At 40.0% G+C, this 18626-nt stretch overlaps 1 protein-coding gene across 4 annotated transcripts in view; it reads right to left on the bottom strand.

Moving 5' to 3' along the window:
• Nucleotides 1–10648: 10648 nt before the first annotated feature.
• PKNOX1 (PBX/knotted 1 homeobox 1) overlaps nt 10649–18626 on the bottom strand; it is a 38579-nt gene continuing 30601 nt past the window's right edge. For all 4 annotated transcript variants that reach the window (XM_088530655.1, XM_088530656.1, XM_088530658.1 and 1 more), the window contains 5 exons: nt 17518–17615; nt 15455–15583; nt 14306–14382; nt 12611–12783; nt 10649–11645 (listed from right to left, as the gene is read on the bottom strand). In XM_088530655.1, the coding sequence (XP_088386781.1) occupies nt 11434–11645; nt 12611–12783; nt 14306–14382; nt 15455–15583; nt 17518–17615 (689 nt within the window). In that variant the 3' untranslated portion in view covers nt 10649–11433. The remainder of the gene's footprint in view (nt 11646–12610; nt 12784–14305; nt 14383–15454; nt 15584–17517; nt 17616–18626) is intronic.

Genomic DNA, 18626 nt, shown 5'->3' with positions numbered 1-18626 from the left:
ACCCACTTCCTGCACCTTGTCCAGAGGCTTCCTGTCCCTTGGAGCATCCTTGGGGAGCAGCTTTAGGTGCTTCAGACTGTGCTGTGCAGCTTGGCAGGGGTTACGTGGCATGCTGCAGAGACGCTGCCTTCCACGTCCTTTATAAGCCAGTCCAAGCAGGTATAGCTGGGTGATCTTTTCTCTGTAAGGCTGGCTCCATGGTGGCTCCATGGTTTCATGTGAATGAAACGACTGTGGATATTTATTTATTTGTAAGATGATTGTGCTCTTGTATGTATGTTTATATAGCGCGTAGATAGTACTGCTTTACTCACGCCCAAGCCTGTTGCAAGTCCCGGCAAGACGCCGGTGCAGCAGGAACCTGGAGGTTGCGCGTCTCCTCCTCACTTGTGCTCTCCCCCTGCAACTGCCAAAGACCAACTAAGTTTGCACCACACCTTCATTTTCTGAATGCCTTAAGTATAAATATATATATATATGTATGTATGTATTCTGTGGAAGACTGTAATCAAAAACACAGCTTAATCAGGCTGAGATGTTAACATTTTTTTTTCTCCAAGAGGCTAAATAAAATCAATTTTAATGATAAACTTTTGGCCTACCTATGCTTTTTTTTACACATTAGCTGGTGACACTTGGGCCAGACAAGCCCCCTGGCAGATATTTCTGCCCTGAGAGACTCGGAATCACTAAGCGAGTCTCCTTGGCCTGCTCAGCCTGCGGCCACACGGCTCCAGCCAGTGGCGGGAGGACGAGACACAGCTGCTGCTGCTGCTGGGCAGCAAGAAAGGGGCATGAGGGAGACAAATTTGTGCTTTGGAAATAGATGAGCGGCTCCTGTGTGTTCCTCCTGCCCCAAAGAAGCATCGGGGGTTAAAAGTCCGCAGGCTGTTGGCTTGGCCTTGGGAACGGTCGAGCTGCCGCCCCGCAGAGGGGCTGCCTTGCGCGTGCTGCGAAACCCCAGCGCTCAGCAGTTTCACTTCTCGGTGTTTTGGCTTATTCTTTGTGTTGGATCTTCACACAGAAACAAAAATGCCATAAACCCGAGGGTTTCTCTAGGTGAGAAAGACAGCTCGCAGCAAACCAAGATGTGAAATTGCCCGACAAAAATGCTGTCACGCACTAAAGTTCGGTGTGGAAAACCACATGAAGGGCAGCACCAAGTCCCTTTGCAGGCACTCAGCAACTTTTGCCATGCTTGAGCTGGGCTTTTGTCGCAGTTCAAAGGCAAGAAACTCGTCACTTTTACCAATGAACTGGGTTAGGAAACAGCACCTCTTACTTTCTCATGGTTTTCTGAAGGGAGAAGGCCACGCTCAGCTACAGTCACCAGGCGTTAATATTTTAACCTGTGAGCTGAGCGCTCTTGCTTGCCAAACATTTGCAGAAATCTGAATCCATTTGCAAGTGAGGCAATTGTTCCCCCAGCAGTCACGAGTGATTTGAGTGATTTAGGCAAACTCTGTTGTTTCTTCCCTAAGCCCCTTTTCAGCTGGGGAGGGTGTGGGTCTGGGGAGATGTGTTTACTCTTGCCATGAATCATCCCCTGTGGAGGATGTCTCCATTCCCTGATAGCCCCTGGGAGGAGAGGGGCATGAGCAGGTGGCGATTGCTGAATATTGGCCAAACCATTTCAGATTTAAGGTCAGCTTGTGGCTATGGCCACTGCCAGGCTGCCTCACGGGATCTTTGCCTGCATTTCATGATAATCACATGAGTATTGACACTGCGTTACTTTTTTATGAACACTCCTAGCAAGGGGAGGAAAAGAAACCCGCTTCAAAGATGATAGATCGTTTAGTTATCAGAATTTATATGCTTTAGCTACGTTTTGTTTTCTTTAGCATGCTTTATCTGAAAGGGTTTTGTCCTGTATTCTCCAGTATTAACCACCTGAGGCCTCGTCTACATTTTAGACATGGTATTGGAATAACCAATACTTAGATTTTTCCAAGTCAGACTTTCCCTGAGCTCCAGCTCATACTATAGTTTTGTGGGTACTACATTTGCATGTTTACCACATTTGCATCAGAGACAGGTGTGTGTTGGCAGATAAGGCACTCTTTCTTAAGTGCAAAACTACCTACAAATTCTTCTGCATCCCCACACTAGCCTTGAAAACGAAGCCACAGCACCGAAAGAAATTTGCAGCTCCTAAAAAGAGCTCAAACAAGCTTGGAGGGATCAGTTTGGGTTCTTCAGTACCCTGTAACTTTGCACAAGGCCGTTACCTTTTCTGTAACTCACTTGTGGAGCTGATGAGGATTTCTCCATTGCCTTGCAATGTTTTTTATTAGAGCCACGTTTTGGATAGGCGCCACAAGCCTTGTCGGTTTGTGCACTATGAAGCTATAAAGCATCAAGCTGGAATATTCACAAGTAAAAGCCCCTCAGGAGTGAGGCATCTCCCAGGGCCTCTCACCTATTCCAGGGCAAGCAGGTTCCCCTGGCCCTCGGTTTAGGATTTTGGCTGCCCTTGGCTTTCTCTAGGTGTTTCTCTAGACCCTGATTCTGCACGCACAACCTGAGATCAGGAGGAGAGCAGCCAACAGGCGGCCCCTTGCGTGAAGGTTCCCTGTTAGGCTTAGCCTTAACCAGCAAACCCTGCATGCTCATGAGTACTAAACACACATACACATGCAATTGGGTCAGTGTACAAAGAAAAATGTTATACGTGCAAGCGGGACACTGAACCAGAGCAGATTTTTTAAATTAGATTTCCTCCAGTATTCATTTGGATCACTATTACAGTGAGAAATCATGGAGGTATCATAGGAGAAACCACAAATAATGCTGCACAGCAAAAAGCAAAGTCCCAGTTGCTCTCTGCATTGCAAACAACAACTCTTCCTTCTTTTATGGGGCTGGGGGGAACAGAAAAATGTAGATTTGGCTTTCGGAAGTAATGTCCTCCGGGAAGCACCGTTAAACAGACTCTTGGATTATGTTTGGCGAAAGCACAGCACGGGCTGTAGAAGAAGAGAGATTTACTGGTCAGGATCTGTGGAGCAAACCCAATGTACAGACAGAGACTGGGTACATTACACATTTTACTTCTGAAATTCAGAACTGAAATGGATTTTTCTGATAATTTATTAAGTGTAATTTCTTTAAGGACTTGCTTGCATAATTTAATAGATTTTTAAAATATTTCCCTAAGGAGTGCTTTTTTTTTTTTTTTTTTTTTTTTTGCAATGCACAGTATTAAAATATGCAGATTCTATATCTAAGACCATTTACTAGGGCAAACATGTTATAAAAACAGCATGTACATGACAAAAATGACACACATTCACTTCAGAAAATAATCTACAGATTGTTTTAGGGTTAAAATGTTTTAGTTTTAATGTTGTGCATCTAAGCTAACAATAGCTTATTCTTATTTATCGGTCCAATGCTGCATTCACCGTGGCATCCACAATTCATTTTGCAAAGTTGTCGGGCTGGAATTTTCCCAGCAAAGCTCACTTTGAACCTTGGAGCTCTTGGTGGAGTCCTTATCCAACACCATTCACAGATGAAAAGTCCAAGAGATACAGAAAAAGTCAAGGGCTGGGTAATCAGGGATTAACTGCTGTTAACCAGCTTTCAAAGAAAGGAAGGAGGGGGGAATAAAAAAAAAACAGTTGCTTGAAAGCAAAATGTACGTTCTTAGAGTAAAATAATTATTTTCATAGCTGCTTAAAGTGTCACTGCATTTAAAACCAACTCAGGAGTATTGCTTCCCGCAGCATCTGGAAGGCAGAAAAGCTATTGCAAGTATTGTCCAAGAACATTGCCCCGCTCCCTGAAAAACTCTGAGTTCTGCAATTTTATTTGATGAAGCTTAAGTTTTTAGGAGGTTTCAGGTCTCAGTCCAGCTATGGTGCTAGGTTAAGAAAGTTACTTGTAATCCACAGTGCAAAATAGTCCTTTCACGTAGAGAGAAAAAGATTCCTCTTGTCCAAATACAAAATAAAGTGAAATACCAGCAACAGAAACACTCTCTCACTTTGCTTCCTGGTCTTAACTCGGATCTTTCTCTGGGAACCACATACACTGTGTCCATGTCTAAGGAAACCAGCACCTGCACAGAAATTCATTTTGCTCATGCTGTCACACATACAGTAAGTGTTTCTGTCATTACGCATTCTAGCCTACACCGAAGGCAAGAGCAGTCTCAATCTGAAGACCAGGCAAGGTGAGAAACCACGAGTCATCTGAGGAACGTAAAACATTAAGGAGAGTCTCTGCAGTTCACAGCTCGTACAGGAAGGTTGCGCTGGGAGGGGCAGGTACAAACCAAGTGACAAAGAAGCCATTTTTAAGTATGATCTATGGATTTTTCATGACAAAGTAAGTTTTAAAATGTTTGGATCTTAACAAAAATTGTCTGCAAATTCAATGTTATTATTCCACACCTACATATTAATATAGGCGTCACTATTCAGGCCCCAGCAAGAAATAGAACAAAACAAATACTGGGAATAATGGTAGACCCCACCTTCTGACCTTTAATTGTGGCCCAAAGTAAAAACCAAGCAGAGAAGATAAAAAATACACTTCAATTTCTTCAGTTAGCTTTAACGTACATCCTTGCTGCATCAAGAAGACAAACCAAAGGTGGCTCATGAAGCCTCTTTATTTTAATATCTAAAGGGGGTTTTTGGTTGTTTTAAAATACACCACAGTCTTACTCCTGCCTATCTGGTTTTCAATAAGTAATGCAGTACTCTATATAAGCCCACTACTTCTTATTTTTTGCAGAATTGACATTTTACAGTTGTTGTATGCAGTGTGTTATCCTTCTTTTTCAAATGGAAAACATCGTTCTGGTTTTCTGGAAAGAGGGCGATTTCCAAAGAGGCTGAAGTTGGGCAATAGAAGATCACTGGGTGTTTGGTAAACAGGTACTCCACAAAAGCAAACAGGCTAATCAGGTGCTTAGCATCACAGTTCTGACTCATGCAACATCTGAAGGAGTTTATCTTTGAGGGGGCGAGTTGAGAGTCAAAGACTGGGCAATACACTGTCCTGACGGTAACTTAGTGGAAGGGATCTCTTTAAAGAAGCTTACTTTTTGTTCTTTTCATATTGAGGAAAAAAATTGCTCCCTGGAAGCAGCGGACTTGAAATTACCTCCAACTGTATCGCCTGGAGCTGCTCGCACTACTCCCAGGCACAGCTTTAACGTCGGGCTAACCCACACCTACAGGTCTGGCTCACGCACGTCATGGCATGTCTATAACACTAATCCATCACAGAGTAACCCTGTAAAACAAAGCACGATCCAAAATCACTTGGAGACACATCCCCAAGTAGTAGTTGTGAATATGACTAGTGCATGTGAAAACTGCCCACACCACCTGTTACTGCGGAGAGCAAGAGGACACGTTGCGGTGCTGCGCTGAGCATGAGGCCTGTGGAGCACCTGGCCTGGCCACCAGAGCGCTCCCACCTGCTCCATGAGGTGAGCAGGACACGGAGGGGGTCATGGAGCACGTGGCCTGGTGACCGGAGCGCTCCCACCCCCTCCATGAGGTGAGCAGGAGATGGAGGGGGTCATGGAGCACGTGGCCTGGTGACCGGAGCGCTCCCACCCCCTCCATGAGGCGTGCAGGACATGGAGGGGGTCATGGAGCACGTGGCCTGGTGACCGGAGCGCTCCCACCTGCGCTGTGATGGGTGCAGGACGCGGAGCGGGTCACGGAGCGCCCGGCTTGGGAGCCCCAGGCCTGGCCCAACAGGCACCGACATCTGTCCGTCTTACTTCTCCCCAGCGAGAGAGGGAAGGACCCAGGGCCGGAAGGAGGCCGGCTTTCTTGCTGTAGAAGAGATGCTGCCGCTGCCTGCTAAGCAGCCTGCTCGCTTTTGGAAGATCTCCAATGTAACAAAACATGGTATTTTTGGAAATGCCTTATAGCTTATCAGGCTAAAAATGTCAGCATGTGGGACTTGCATGGGGGATTCCTTTTCAAATAAATCAGTACTGTATATGCTTGGAACCATTATTGGAGTTTGATGTCCATGCCAATTTAATTAACAATTTTGAAACAAACAAACAAAAAAACTCACACACTTCATGGGCTATTTACCTGCTAATTCCTTCTTTCAAAGCTGCTCCTGCATTACAAAAACATAATAAAAATCCCCAGATTCTTAAGAGCTAATAAACATTTTTTCTGCATTTGCATAAACAAGAAAATTCAATCAAACAAAAAGGCCAAAGATTCTTCCTGGCCAAGAATTGGTTAACTAGTTTGAAACTGTGCTCAAGGTTCCTCGAAAACATATGTCTTCCAGCCAAACCACACTGCTAATGTAATGTGAATGCTTTACTTTAAAGACACATTTTAAGTTCACAGAGAACAGTAGTGTCAAAATACATCATCCAGGAAACATTCGCATTTTTAATTTCATCTTTTGATAGATCAGTTACTTCACAAAATCCCTTAGCAACCACGCCACAGGAGAGGAAAAAAAAAAAAAAAAAAAAACAGGGTTCATGTTTTAAAGATTGTCAGTTGTACAGACCAAATGTTGCTAAACCGCTGAAAGACACAGAGGACATCCCAGTCACTATCTGGAGACACTATCAACCAGTTAAACATCTTTGCTGCGGTCTACAAGGTGGGTAATGGCTTTGCTGTTCTCTCCCACATTGCTTCTCTCTGGAAAAACTTCTGTGCTCAATCAGCTGAAGAACCAAGCCACAGGACAAGATTTCATATTTCCAGGAGACAACAACGACCACGCAATATGATCTGAGAAATCACTTAAGTGCACATCACTGTCTGTTTTACTATACTGGGTGACCAAGTAATTTTAGGACTTAATACAACCCAAAGCCTATTTGAAAGAGCTTATTAAGCCAAAGCAGGAAGGAAAGTCCCTCTGAGTTTGGTGAAGGCAACCGGCTTTACTATTCAGCAACACTGAAGAGTAAAGAGCAAAGTGTGTTGAGCACAAGACTGATAATTTGATCATTCAAACGTTACAGTTAAACTCACCTTTTCCTTGGATATTTATCAGCTAGCTGTTTTTAGGAGGTGGTGACGGTCTGAATTCATTACTGGGGAACCAAAACATTTGCCTTCTCCAGTTTAACATGCAAGATTTTCAGGAGTGAACGAAAGTCAGTTACGTTTCCAACAGGATTTCAGAACTACATTTTGCCTATTCAGCTCTAAAACTAAGCTGAATTCAAGGCTGAAAACTTTAAAAGATTAATCAAAGAAACAGAAGTGAAAAAGACAGCAATACAGCACCTAAAATGGCTCATTCATACATGTTTTGACTTTCATCTTGCATAGACAAATGCTTATTAATTTTTTTTCTCCCAAGATGACTCATCTTCAGAAAATAAATCTTAAACCAACGTTAATTACAGCTAAATACATGTATTTTCATTTTTCCAAATAACTGCTACAAGGCTAATTGTTTTTATGAAGCCACCATCCCTTGGAAACACTTCATTCCATCCTTTCCGCTTTCAATTTCACAAAGTCAGGAAGTTGAGCTGCCTTCTAGTTCTTTTTCCACGTGATTAGAGAAATGAATAGATATATATTGTTCATGCATTAAGTCTCCATGGTCCTGTTCCACAAGAGGATCCAGAAACCTGAAGTTTCTTTTAAAGCAAAGGAAGCGGGAACTCCAGTTCCTTCGTCCAGGTAAATCGCTGGGCCCTATTCCAAACAAAAAATACCTGGTGCAAACCGGCTCCATGCGGCCTTCTGCCCTTCTCATCCTCTGGTTTCAGAAGCACCTGAGCCATGAAGGCAGCAGGAAGCTGGAGGGCTCTCTAAAAGCCTCCTAATCATAAACAGGGACCAGAAGAAAGGAGCAGTTCTCTTGCACTCAAGATGCAACCTTGTGTTGAATCCCCAAGGGTAGTCGGATGCCTTTTTGACCCCTCATCCAGATCGAGGAAACTGTCTGCTCAGCCAGAGCCATACCTACCAACTCCAAATGCTTAATTTTAACATCATTGGTGCTTTGGAGTTGTCGTTTTTAAACACACACTGATCAATTTGGAATTGATTTCCTAAATACAATGTTCCTAATATTAAGGAACAACATAAAATTGTCTTTGTATAGAAATCTTCAAATAGTGAACTGAGAACCCTATTTGGGGTTAATGAACTAGATCACATTAAAAAAAAGTTTGATTTTCAATAATTAGAATTGCAGAAGAGTTGTATTGATTTTTAAAACAAGCAAGCTCTTCTGTTATGTATGAATGTGACTTTAATTGCTTTGAGTGCGAAGGAGGGGATTATACAGGGGCTTAGAGCTATATCCCCTATGAAAACTTTGCAACTAACTGTCCAGTGTAAACATGTATCTTTCCTGAACAGTGGTGCTTCCCTTAAATCAGTAATCTTTCTTAACTAGTAAAAAGGGAACACCACTTTTTTTTTCTTTTTAAAGACATGAAAAGAACAAGTACTTCCACACAGTTCATACCAACTACAAAATTCTGAATTAAAAGAGGATAATTCCCTGTCTCTTTTTTTTTTTTCGCCCGCTTTGCCAGTAAAACTACTAAATTTTCTCCTTTCATAGTCACTTTCCAGTTAATGTCATTTTTCAGGTATTTATACACTAGCTGAAGAGAAGGTTGCAAACATCTCAGGAGATTAAAACTTCCACTGCAAATAGAGAAAATTACTAATCAGAAAACAATTTGTTCCAAAAACTAAACTTTCAGAAATTTGCAAGCCCTGAAGTCCCATTGTTTCAAACTGAGTTCAAAATGCAATATAAACTGCATGTATTTCTGAACTCTCTTCTAGCCAGCTGTATACAGACTAAATGGCATCAATGCCCTCTCTCCTTTTTTTTTTTTTTTTTTGGCCTCAGTTCTATTAAGTCTTGAAGCACAGGCAGATGCCCGATATCTATGAACTGCAGAACTTTTGCCCGTTTTTGCCCTTTCCACAGGCTGGGGAAAGCTCTGCTGCTGCGTCTGAGGCAGCAGCAACTCTGGTCAGAGGGGAAAAGGAGACAGTGAGCAATGGCCTATTCCTTCAGAACAGGTTGATCTGGAAAAGTGTATTTGTCCACAACTCTGTACACACCAAGAGGCAGATTACCAATCTGTCTACATGCTAGGATTAACACACTATTTAATATGAACAAGGGTACCTGAAAACAAACAAACAAACAAACAAAAAACACACAAAACAACAAACAAAACCAACTATATAACAGAAAGCGTGAGGGTGACAAAGTGCTTGAGGAGTTGATCTGTTTCTCGGTTCTAATCACCTCGGGCATCATTTGCAGGGACAGTAGGTAGAATGTTTCCAGAGGAGCATGATTTGTACATGGTAGTTGTCTTTTTAAATACTTTAGGATCAAACTAGATTTGATGATAGCTTTCAAGTTAGTTCTGCTATCCTGAAGTCTTCCTAATTAAATCTTTCATTATTCAATTACTATGCTCTTTAATAAGCATGGCACATTAGTGGCAAAGTGGAGAAGTTAAAATAAAACTAAATCTTTAGAAAACATAACTCCAGATGGAGGAGGTCATTACTGTATTTGAACCAAGAAATAAAATTCCCATCTGGGAGTGAGTGAAAGCCACTGAAGAAGCATCATTTGTGTTGAGTAAAGCCCAACACCAATTTTTCAAAACAGCTACTAGTCACTAGTATGACATTTCTTCCTGAAATTTTTCCTACTGACTTAAAAATGCCTTGGGAAACAGTCTTTAAAGATCTGCTTCCGAGAATTTCAGCGTGTCAAAAAATACATGCTTCAATCCTATTGAAATCAACGAGACCTAAGCATATGCCTGAGCGTTTTGTGAAGCAAAAAATGAATGCAGTTCAATGTTTGCATTTGCTAAAGGGCTTTGTTCAGATACAACATCTAAAATTCTAAAAGCTTTTCTGTGTCCCTGTCATGTTAGAAATGCAACTAGATGTGGTCTAAATTAGAAGAAATTTCTGTCTTTGATCTAAGCCGAGATAGGGACAAATGGACTGAAGGAAAAGAGGACCTTGATCATACCAGGAGACTCTCGGAGTCTGTTACTTGGAGACTTGTACTTAATAACAGGAATACAAAGTTCCAGAACTAAGTGTTCACGAGTAGACAGACACAGACTCCAAACTTGGGGAAAAAAGAAATGATCTATTACCACAAAAAAAAAAAACAAAAAAAAAACCACCCCTGCTTTCATGACAAGCTCTCAAATTTTTGAAGGACACACAAGGATCTCCTACTCTAATTAGCCTGCTGTATACTCTAGTAGTGACCTGCAGCTTTGAAAACACTTTATATAAATCCATAAATTATTACTTTTTGTATTGGGGGAAAAATATTTCAAATATAATAAAATAGCAAAGAGATAGCAAATTCATCACTGCATAATAGGCAACTTCATTTTTTAGAATCAGATGGACAAACTATAAACTATTAAATCTCTGTAATAACTGGAAGTGTTGTGGGTGTTTGAATTTACTTACCTGAATACTCATTTAGGAAACATCTTCAGATACAAGTTTAGATACAGCATTAATGTTATTTGAATATTAGTTTACACATAATATAAATCAAAGTTTGACAATATCAAAATCCCATCAAACAGTGGGCCATTCTTTATGCCGTTATCAAATATACTACACCACTATGGGATAGCTGAGAATCATAGAACGCTAGTGTAGGCTTGTTTATTAAATTTGGTCAATTTTCAGACCTTCCAAATAGGAATACTAAACATTTACTTTTCCCCTCTGGAAATTTGTTTTTCTCCTGCTTAATACAGTCGTCATCCCAATTCCTACTGAATTTATAAAAATATTTTTTATCCAATAATCCCGGCAAGGTAAAAATAGGAGTTTTTTTCTTTTAGCAAATGATACACAGGCTCACTGACTATGAGAGAAACTAAACTTATTTAAATTGCCATACATTCGCTACTGAATCACACATCACCATCTTTTTTTTTGTGTGTTGCTGTCCACCTCAGACTAGCAGTTTTTAAGGTGCAGAAGCATCTTTCAAATATATGTATCTAACGCAATGATCAAGTTCCACACACTAGTGTCACATGCTTTAAATTTACATCACCTGCCCATCAAGAGCTGTGTTAAATAACAGCACTAATTGAAACTGCATAATTCTTTAGAAACTGCAGCACTTCCAATTCATCAGAGAACAAAGGGGTGCTTATGTGGTTCTTTATATTACTAGATATAATTTTCTGAAATAAGAAAATGAAAAAGAAATAAAAAAGAAAAAACACATTTGAAAGAAGTTGCTGCACCTGCAAAAACACTCTTTAAGCTTACTATGAAATACAAAAAAGTGCACCCTTCTATATCTACATATAAAACATATTAGAAATAAAACTTGTGTAAAATGTTTGCTGTGCAAACTATAAAAACAGTCAGTCAGTCCATTCTTTTTCCTAAACATTTTGTCACTCTTCCTTGATTCCTACTGCAGAGAATCACTGTTATCCAAGACCAGCCCACTGATATTTGTCGTCGAGAGATCTCCTCCGTCGTCATCGCCGCTGTCCACAGACTCGTCCTCGCTTTGCCCGGCCATCATAACCTGCTGGACAGCCAAAGTAGCACCATCGGACGACAGGGACTGCAGACTGTCTACATTCATGTTGACTGGGGCTGTGATTGTTACAACAGCACCTGGAGAAGCAAAAATCACCACACTTGAGCATCTTTCCTCAGCTATTTTTAAGTAATGCAGAGTTTTATACAACAGAGTTTGTTTCTAATCAATAGGAAGCAAACCTAAGGAACTGCATTAAAATAAAAGCTGCATTATTTAGCTCATCAAGCACTTAAATATTAGGAAGTCCCAGAACTAAAGCTGGCTCAAACCCAGCTGTGTTACGGATGTTCATTACAACAATTCTCCACTCAAGTCATTGCAATAAAATTTTTGCAGAGTACTGCAGTTTAATTCTTTGCAGAAAAATGGGAGTATTTAGAGATGTTCAAGATGACTTAAATGGATAAAGCTGTTGCTAGATTCAGTGGAGGCTGGGGGCAAAGCTGCTACAGGTTTGTAATTTGTTATGTTTGTAGTTTATAATAAAGCAAGAGGAAAGAAAGGTTGGTCCTGAGATTAAAGCCATTAGATTCAATTTTGTAAATACAAATATTTTAGTTTGATCTGTTGCTAACAAAGTTACTTCAAGTGAAAACTTTGGAAGCTCTATTGCACTTCCCTTCTTCTCAGCTTGAAACACATGAGGCATGTACAGAATTGCAGATTCTCAGCCCCCCAAGCAATACTGAAAGGAATGTGAACAGGATGGAGAATCACAAAGTATAGTCCAATACTGCTGATCAGAGAGAACATTACTGACATGCAACTCATCTCAGAATGCGCAAATACATCTAACCTTTTGTCACAACATTTCATAACTTTTGAAATAAAACCAAAAGCTTCTCAGCAAAACTTCCAGTAACACCCTCCTGAAAACAGAGAAACAATTTTAAGGAGAAAAAAAAAAATCCTCTTGTCTGTCCAAACACAGCCATGCAGAAATATTGGGAAGCTCCCTGCCACTAAATGTATCAAACACTCAAATTCTATGCTCAAGAGGATTAACTTCATGATCTGTTGTCTAGCCAGCTCTCCTTACCATCTGACATTGTAAGCTCGTTAGATTGCTGCTGAGCAACTCCTGAAGCAATGGAGTCAGGCCAGAACCTCTGAACTGGTCTGTTCTGAGCTGTTTTCTTCTTTGTTTTTGGAGTTTCAGAACAACTGGAATCCAGCATTGGCTGAAGAATTCGCCTTCTAGCATTGATAAACCTAAACACAATCAAAAATAAGAAATACTTATGATCGTTAAGTTTGTAAATGTTCTCTCTTTCTCGGACTCACAAGTATGCAATAAAAAAAATCAGAATTATTATAATTGCAAAATGTCACATTTCCCTACCAGCTTGGCCTTGCCTTTTTTTTTTTTTTTTTAATATGTGAAACTTCTCCCAAAACACTGGCATCCTTCGATGTTGAAAACTAGCTAAGAAAGCAGAGCTCTCATCTGCCTGCTGGCAGCCTTTCCCCCCATCTCTAGGGGAAGAAGCTCCCCAGACTGCATGAGTAACGCACACTTCAAGACCTTATTAAAAGCTGATCACAGAGGACCTGCTGACAGCATAACTCAAAAAGCTGATACTTTTCTCATTAGGAATCACCTAAAAATACAGCTCCTACCTTGTCTGGCCTGGTTTAAATTGCCATCCTAAGCTCCTGCATGACTTGCTTTGTAGGTAACCTTCCTGAGACAGTATCAAACCCATTTTCCATCTTTTCCCAGCTCCTTTTCACTCCTTGATCTCCACCCATTTACTTTACACTGCTAATTGCTGCCCTTCCCTTACTCCACTAGTGAATAAGAAAACACTTAACCCACACTTCGCTGCCCTACCAGCAATCAACTAAATCAGTTTCACTGTGGCTACTTGTAGGAAGCAGGAATTGTCCTGTGACTGTGGGCAACATTCCCTGCTAAATCTGCCAAAGCACTCGGAGAAGCCACCTTTATCAGCAGTGGAAAGAGGCAGGGTGGAGCTGGCAGGGCCACATGGTGCAATACAAGGCTCCTCAGTCAACTCCCAGCTCTCTTGCCAGCGTGCCATGCAGGCCTACTTACAGTACCCTGCTTGTGGAATTTGTGCACTATCACAAGTATTTCCCCAACGAACCCCACTGCAGACATGCAGCCAGGCAGCATCACGTCTGAAAGCTGAGGAAGAGCCCTACTGGACTCATCTGCAACAATTTTAGGAATCAATACCCTGAGCAGAGTTGGGTGCACGTTGGCACCTCTGCTCCTCCTCTTGGACTGATGTCTTATATCTCTGGTGAAAAATAAGACACATTAAAAGATATCAACCCAAGAAAGTAGTAGTTGAGGCACTGACACCTTCCATTTGGACAATACCCCTTGACAGAAGATAAAGGGAAATACCTGTTGAAGGTATCTTCTTAAACCACAGGAACCATGATTACTAAGGCACATTTTTCAGAGCCTTTACAGATCACTAAATCCTCTTAACTTGAATGTCTTTACTTGCAGAAGGAACAAAAGTTTCCATCCTTTCCGTTATAGAAAAAAATAATTCTTTACTGATAAAATTTTACAGGATCATTATTGAATTTAAATGGCACAAGTATTAACATAGCTTATGTATTATAAAAATAACATGCATGTACTATGCACAGCAAGCTTGATTCCAGATGTCCAAGTTATACTCTTTAATTATTTCTGTATGCTGCAAGCATATGGAAGCAGTAACAGACATTAAGTAAGCGTTTCTGGTCTTACCAGTTGTTAACCTGGAGTAGTGTCAAATTTGTTTGTGCTGCAATCTGTTTCTTCTCATCCTCTGTTGGATATGGATGCTAACCAGGATAAAAAGCAAACCAAAAAGAGAGAAAAAAGAAAAAAAAAGAAGAAGAAGAAAAAGGTGTAAGCTTCCATTCTATCTCCTCATCAAAAATAAGGACTCCTATCTTACAACTGATTAAAGCTGCTAGACTAAGGCCACCTGACTCATTAACAACATGAGCTTAAGAAACCACAAAAACTCTTGTAGATAAGATCATTTAACAAAGCGTACTTTACGACAAAAACTGGTTTTACCCTTGAATGTGTCTACGGTACCATTAAATTGCTAATGTCTAATTCAGAAGAAGAAAACTTCTCATGGCTGACAGTATTAAGCAGCGTGATCTCTGGGCAACACAGCATGTGACCAGATTTGATTAGTTATGCTGTCCAAAGGCAATGTCACATGAGAGTACTGACAAGCCTCTTCTAGTTAAATAAAGCTACAAATGAAATTAATGAAAAGAGTGCACATAACAAAGATGAACATGCAGATTTTCCTGTATAACTTGTCTGTTGTAAAATCAATTGCTAAAACCAGAAAACACCCACACTATAAATACACTATAATATATCTTAAGACCTACATATCCTTCAAGGACGAATATTATTTGCAAAGGAAAGACATTCTGTTGTAAGCACAAGTAGACAGGAACACAACTGGCATGTGTCAGAAAGGTTGTTGAAAGGGGAATAATCTCCCAAAATTCGAAGTTCTCCTCCATGAAAACAAACACACAAATACGTGTGCACACACACACACACGGATCCATTTTTCACTGAGCCAAGTACAGTATAGAGAGCATTCCATTCTCAAGACACTGAAAAGAAGAAAGATCCCTTTTAAAACGTTTTTGAGATCATGGGGTGCAAACACAATGTATTTCTTAAATAATAACATCAGCTGATAATACTCTGCAGAACTATTACATTAGACTCTGTGGAACTACTCCAGAAGATCTGAGGAAAAACTGAAGTGAGATTACACAAAGACAGCAAATTTACCTTCTTTATGAAGCAAATCATAAGAGATTATATAAAGAGTTGCATCAAACCTTGTGACTTCCAAGCATCTTCAGTCCTTACCCCTATGTGCTGAAAAAGCCAAGATCTCATCACATTTGTAGCGTGCTTGGGAAGAACTCCTCGTTTGTTTTTCGATGAGCCATCATCTTGATGCAAGATGCCTAGATCTTGGTTTAATTGCAACTGAAGCTGCAAATATAATGTGAGAAAAAATAATGAACTTAACACAGTAATGGCAGTATTAGGTAGTAATGCACTGCATTAATGTACGCAAATCTTTTGCACACAGATTAGGAACATTAAAAAAAAACAAAAACACCTCACCTGTGAGTATCAGTGGTATGTTCTTCAGAATTTGGGCAAAGTTGGTAAGAAATAATATACAAATTGCATATGAGATATTCTTTCAGAAAACTGTAATTTAAATCATTCTAGAACATTCTTTTTCAAACAACACAGATCAATTTCTTCAAGCCAGTCATGTCAATGCCATGTGTACAAGTTTTAGAGGTCATTTATGAGCTAGACTTATACTATCAAATTACAACAAGCACATGTGTGCGTATCTATACATATACATACATATATATATATATATATATACACACACATAAACTTGTTATAATGTGCATTTGTATGTGTAGGAATATATAGCTCTGTGTGCATACACATTACATAAATATATACTTTTAGATATTTTATACACAGAGCTATATAAAATATATTTATATGGAATATATATTACACACGTGTTTAAGTATGTGTGTATAATATATATACTTGGAGCACACTTATCTTTCTGAAATAACATTTTACATCTTAAACAGTATATTTATCTATGGAGGGTTTGTTGTAATGAACATTCACAGTTCTCTCCTAGTATTTCCTTCCCACTTCCACAGTACTCAAACACTGAAAGAGAAATTTGAAGAGGGATTTTCCAGAGCTGGTAAAGAATAGGGGTCCAAATCTAGGTACAGGTGGTTTTGAGATTCCTTATCAACACAACAAGAAGCCACAGATGGATAGTATATTGAAGGGCAAGCTGGTTAAATTGATAAGTTATAGATATTACTTTCTGTGAAGTATCTTATTTTTTCCCCATCAGAGGGATAAAATCATTTTTCTTCAAAAACACTTCAGACTAATTTTACACACTTCCTTCCAAAAGATATCTAAGGACAAAATTGCATGTATGTAAGGCAGAATGTGGGCAAGTACATTCATGCTACTGCCAATAAAAGGAAGGCAAGAATTCTCTAAGCACACTTTGAGGGGAGATAGGAGGGGAGGAGGAAGAGGAGGAGGAGTGAGTTATTACCAGCAGATTTTTATACTGTGGACACGATAGCTCCTAATTCACATTGGTAATTGGCTCCAGGTTCCTGAAAGGGCGATTTACTATTTTCTGTTCCAAGAGAAAGCTTGTAAATCCTTCCTAAATTAAGATCCTCTCATTTCCATGCTTTCTTTTCCTTATTTTTTTCCTTAGGGCTTTCCTGATCCAATTCTAAAGAGCCTCCTGCAAGAGACTACTGCTCCCCAACTTCTAGCAAACACTTTGATGAGCGCTACGTGAGGATTACCCCTAGTCTCAGCTCAGTTTTTTTAGTTTCATGACAAAATACTCCTGAACATACATAAATTGAGAGCTATATACTTCTCGCAGTACTGATGACAGCCTTCTGATAAAGTCAGATTTACGACGCCAGCAGTGGCATCGTAACCCAACAGCATAAATCCATGATGCCATAAGACTAGCTCAACAATTAGAAAGGCATTAATCATTGAACTAGTGTTTACTATTTAACTAGCTTAAGGTATCTGGTTTCTAATTATCTGTGAACAACCATCACATCCTCACCATCAACAAGAGCAGCAAAAAAGAATGGTAACAGCTAGAAACTATACCAATCTGTAGCGTCAACGGAGATCTCTCTAGGAGCTTATGCCATGCTGTAAAACTGATATTACTGCAGTGTTCGCATTAATTTTACATCAGTTACTACACACTTGTGCACAAAGTTCATTCTGGTAGCATGTCAGATTTAAACCAAAACCCTTTAACACAATCGGATTTACGTGAGCCCAGGACACTCTCCTAAAAAGCCAATGAAACAAACCTGAGAATTCTGGATCCGAATAGTCCCAGGTGACAGTGCTTGTGTCACCACTTGACCTTGTGGAGTGACCACAGTGACAGGCTGATACACTGTCCCGCCTTCAAACAAAAAACAAAAAACAACAATAAAGAGATTACAGATAAGAAAAAAATCAGATACTCATTCTCTTTAAACACATATATCATGGCAGATAATATTACAATTTGACAACATATCAATTATTATTTTAGACTAGACACATAAGATGTGTTCTTTGCTACATTAGAATTTATTCCACCCACAAAAATACCTGCTAAATTTGATTATGTTTTCCTGTACTTTAGATATGCTACATCTGATCCTTCTGATGACTTTGAATTCTTTATTGTCAAAATATTTGCACTGCAGTAAATGAAAGTTCCGCATGTGAGCCTCCAAAAAACAGAATTTACAAATCCAAGTTAGGCAATAATGTTCCATATACAGGAAGTCACTAAACTGAGGGATGGGGTTGGGGGAAGAACATGGACCAAAAAAGCCCTGCAACACTCACCATATTCAATGGGAGATGTTGAAGACAGCCAATAGCAAGTACTGAAAAAGAGGGGACTTTAAAATTCTGAAATTGAAGTGTCTATGACTCACTGTCCCCAAAACACCTTCTAGACATAGATGCCTAATGCTGTGATTTGACCATACTTTTATGCTGACATAAGTGCAGGCTAATGCTGGAATGGGCAGTCCTACCCGTCTTCCCATCTGCAGTTTGCTAGTGCTGACACTTGCAACTACGCAGCTGTGTGGTAACTTAGAAAAAACAGACATAGTTTTGGCTGTGCAGTGGCTCATTCACTGAGCCACTACAGAAATGCTAGTACCCGCAGAAAGCAGCAGCAAGATGGAAGGGCCAAGGGCAGGTACATGGAAGAATGATCCCTTTCTGTTTCAGCCTGTGTTCAGATTCATTTACATCAATCGCAAAGCTAAATTTTGATTTATTTCTTTTGGATATATCTACCTGGCTCTCTTCTCTCTTTGAAGAAAGAAGGAGGATCATCCCCCTATCAGTCTAACAATTAAAATCCTTGCTCAGGAAACAAGAGATCCGAGCTCCAGTCAACCTTTCCTGC

Source organism: Tinamus guttatus, unplaced genomic scaffold, assembly GCF_059628265.1.
Source record: "Tinamus guttatus ecotype Peru unplaced genomic scaffold, ASM5962826v1 Tinamus_guttatus_pri_ptg000384l, whole genome shotgun sequence".
Taxonomy (NCBI): Eukaryota; Metazoa; Chordata; class Aves; order Tinamiformes; family Tinamidae; genus Tinamus; species Tinamus guttatus.
This window is presented reverse-complemented; position numbering and strand designations above follow the sequence as displayed.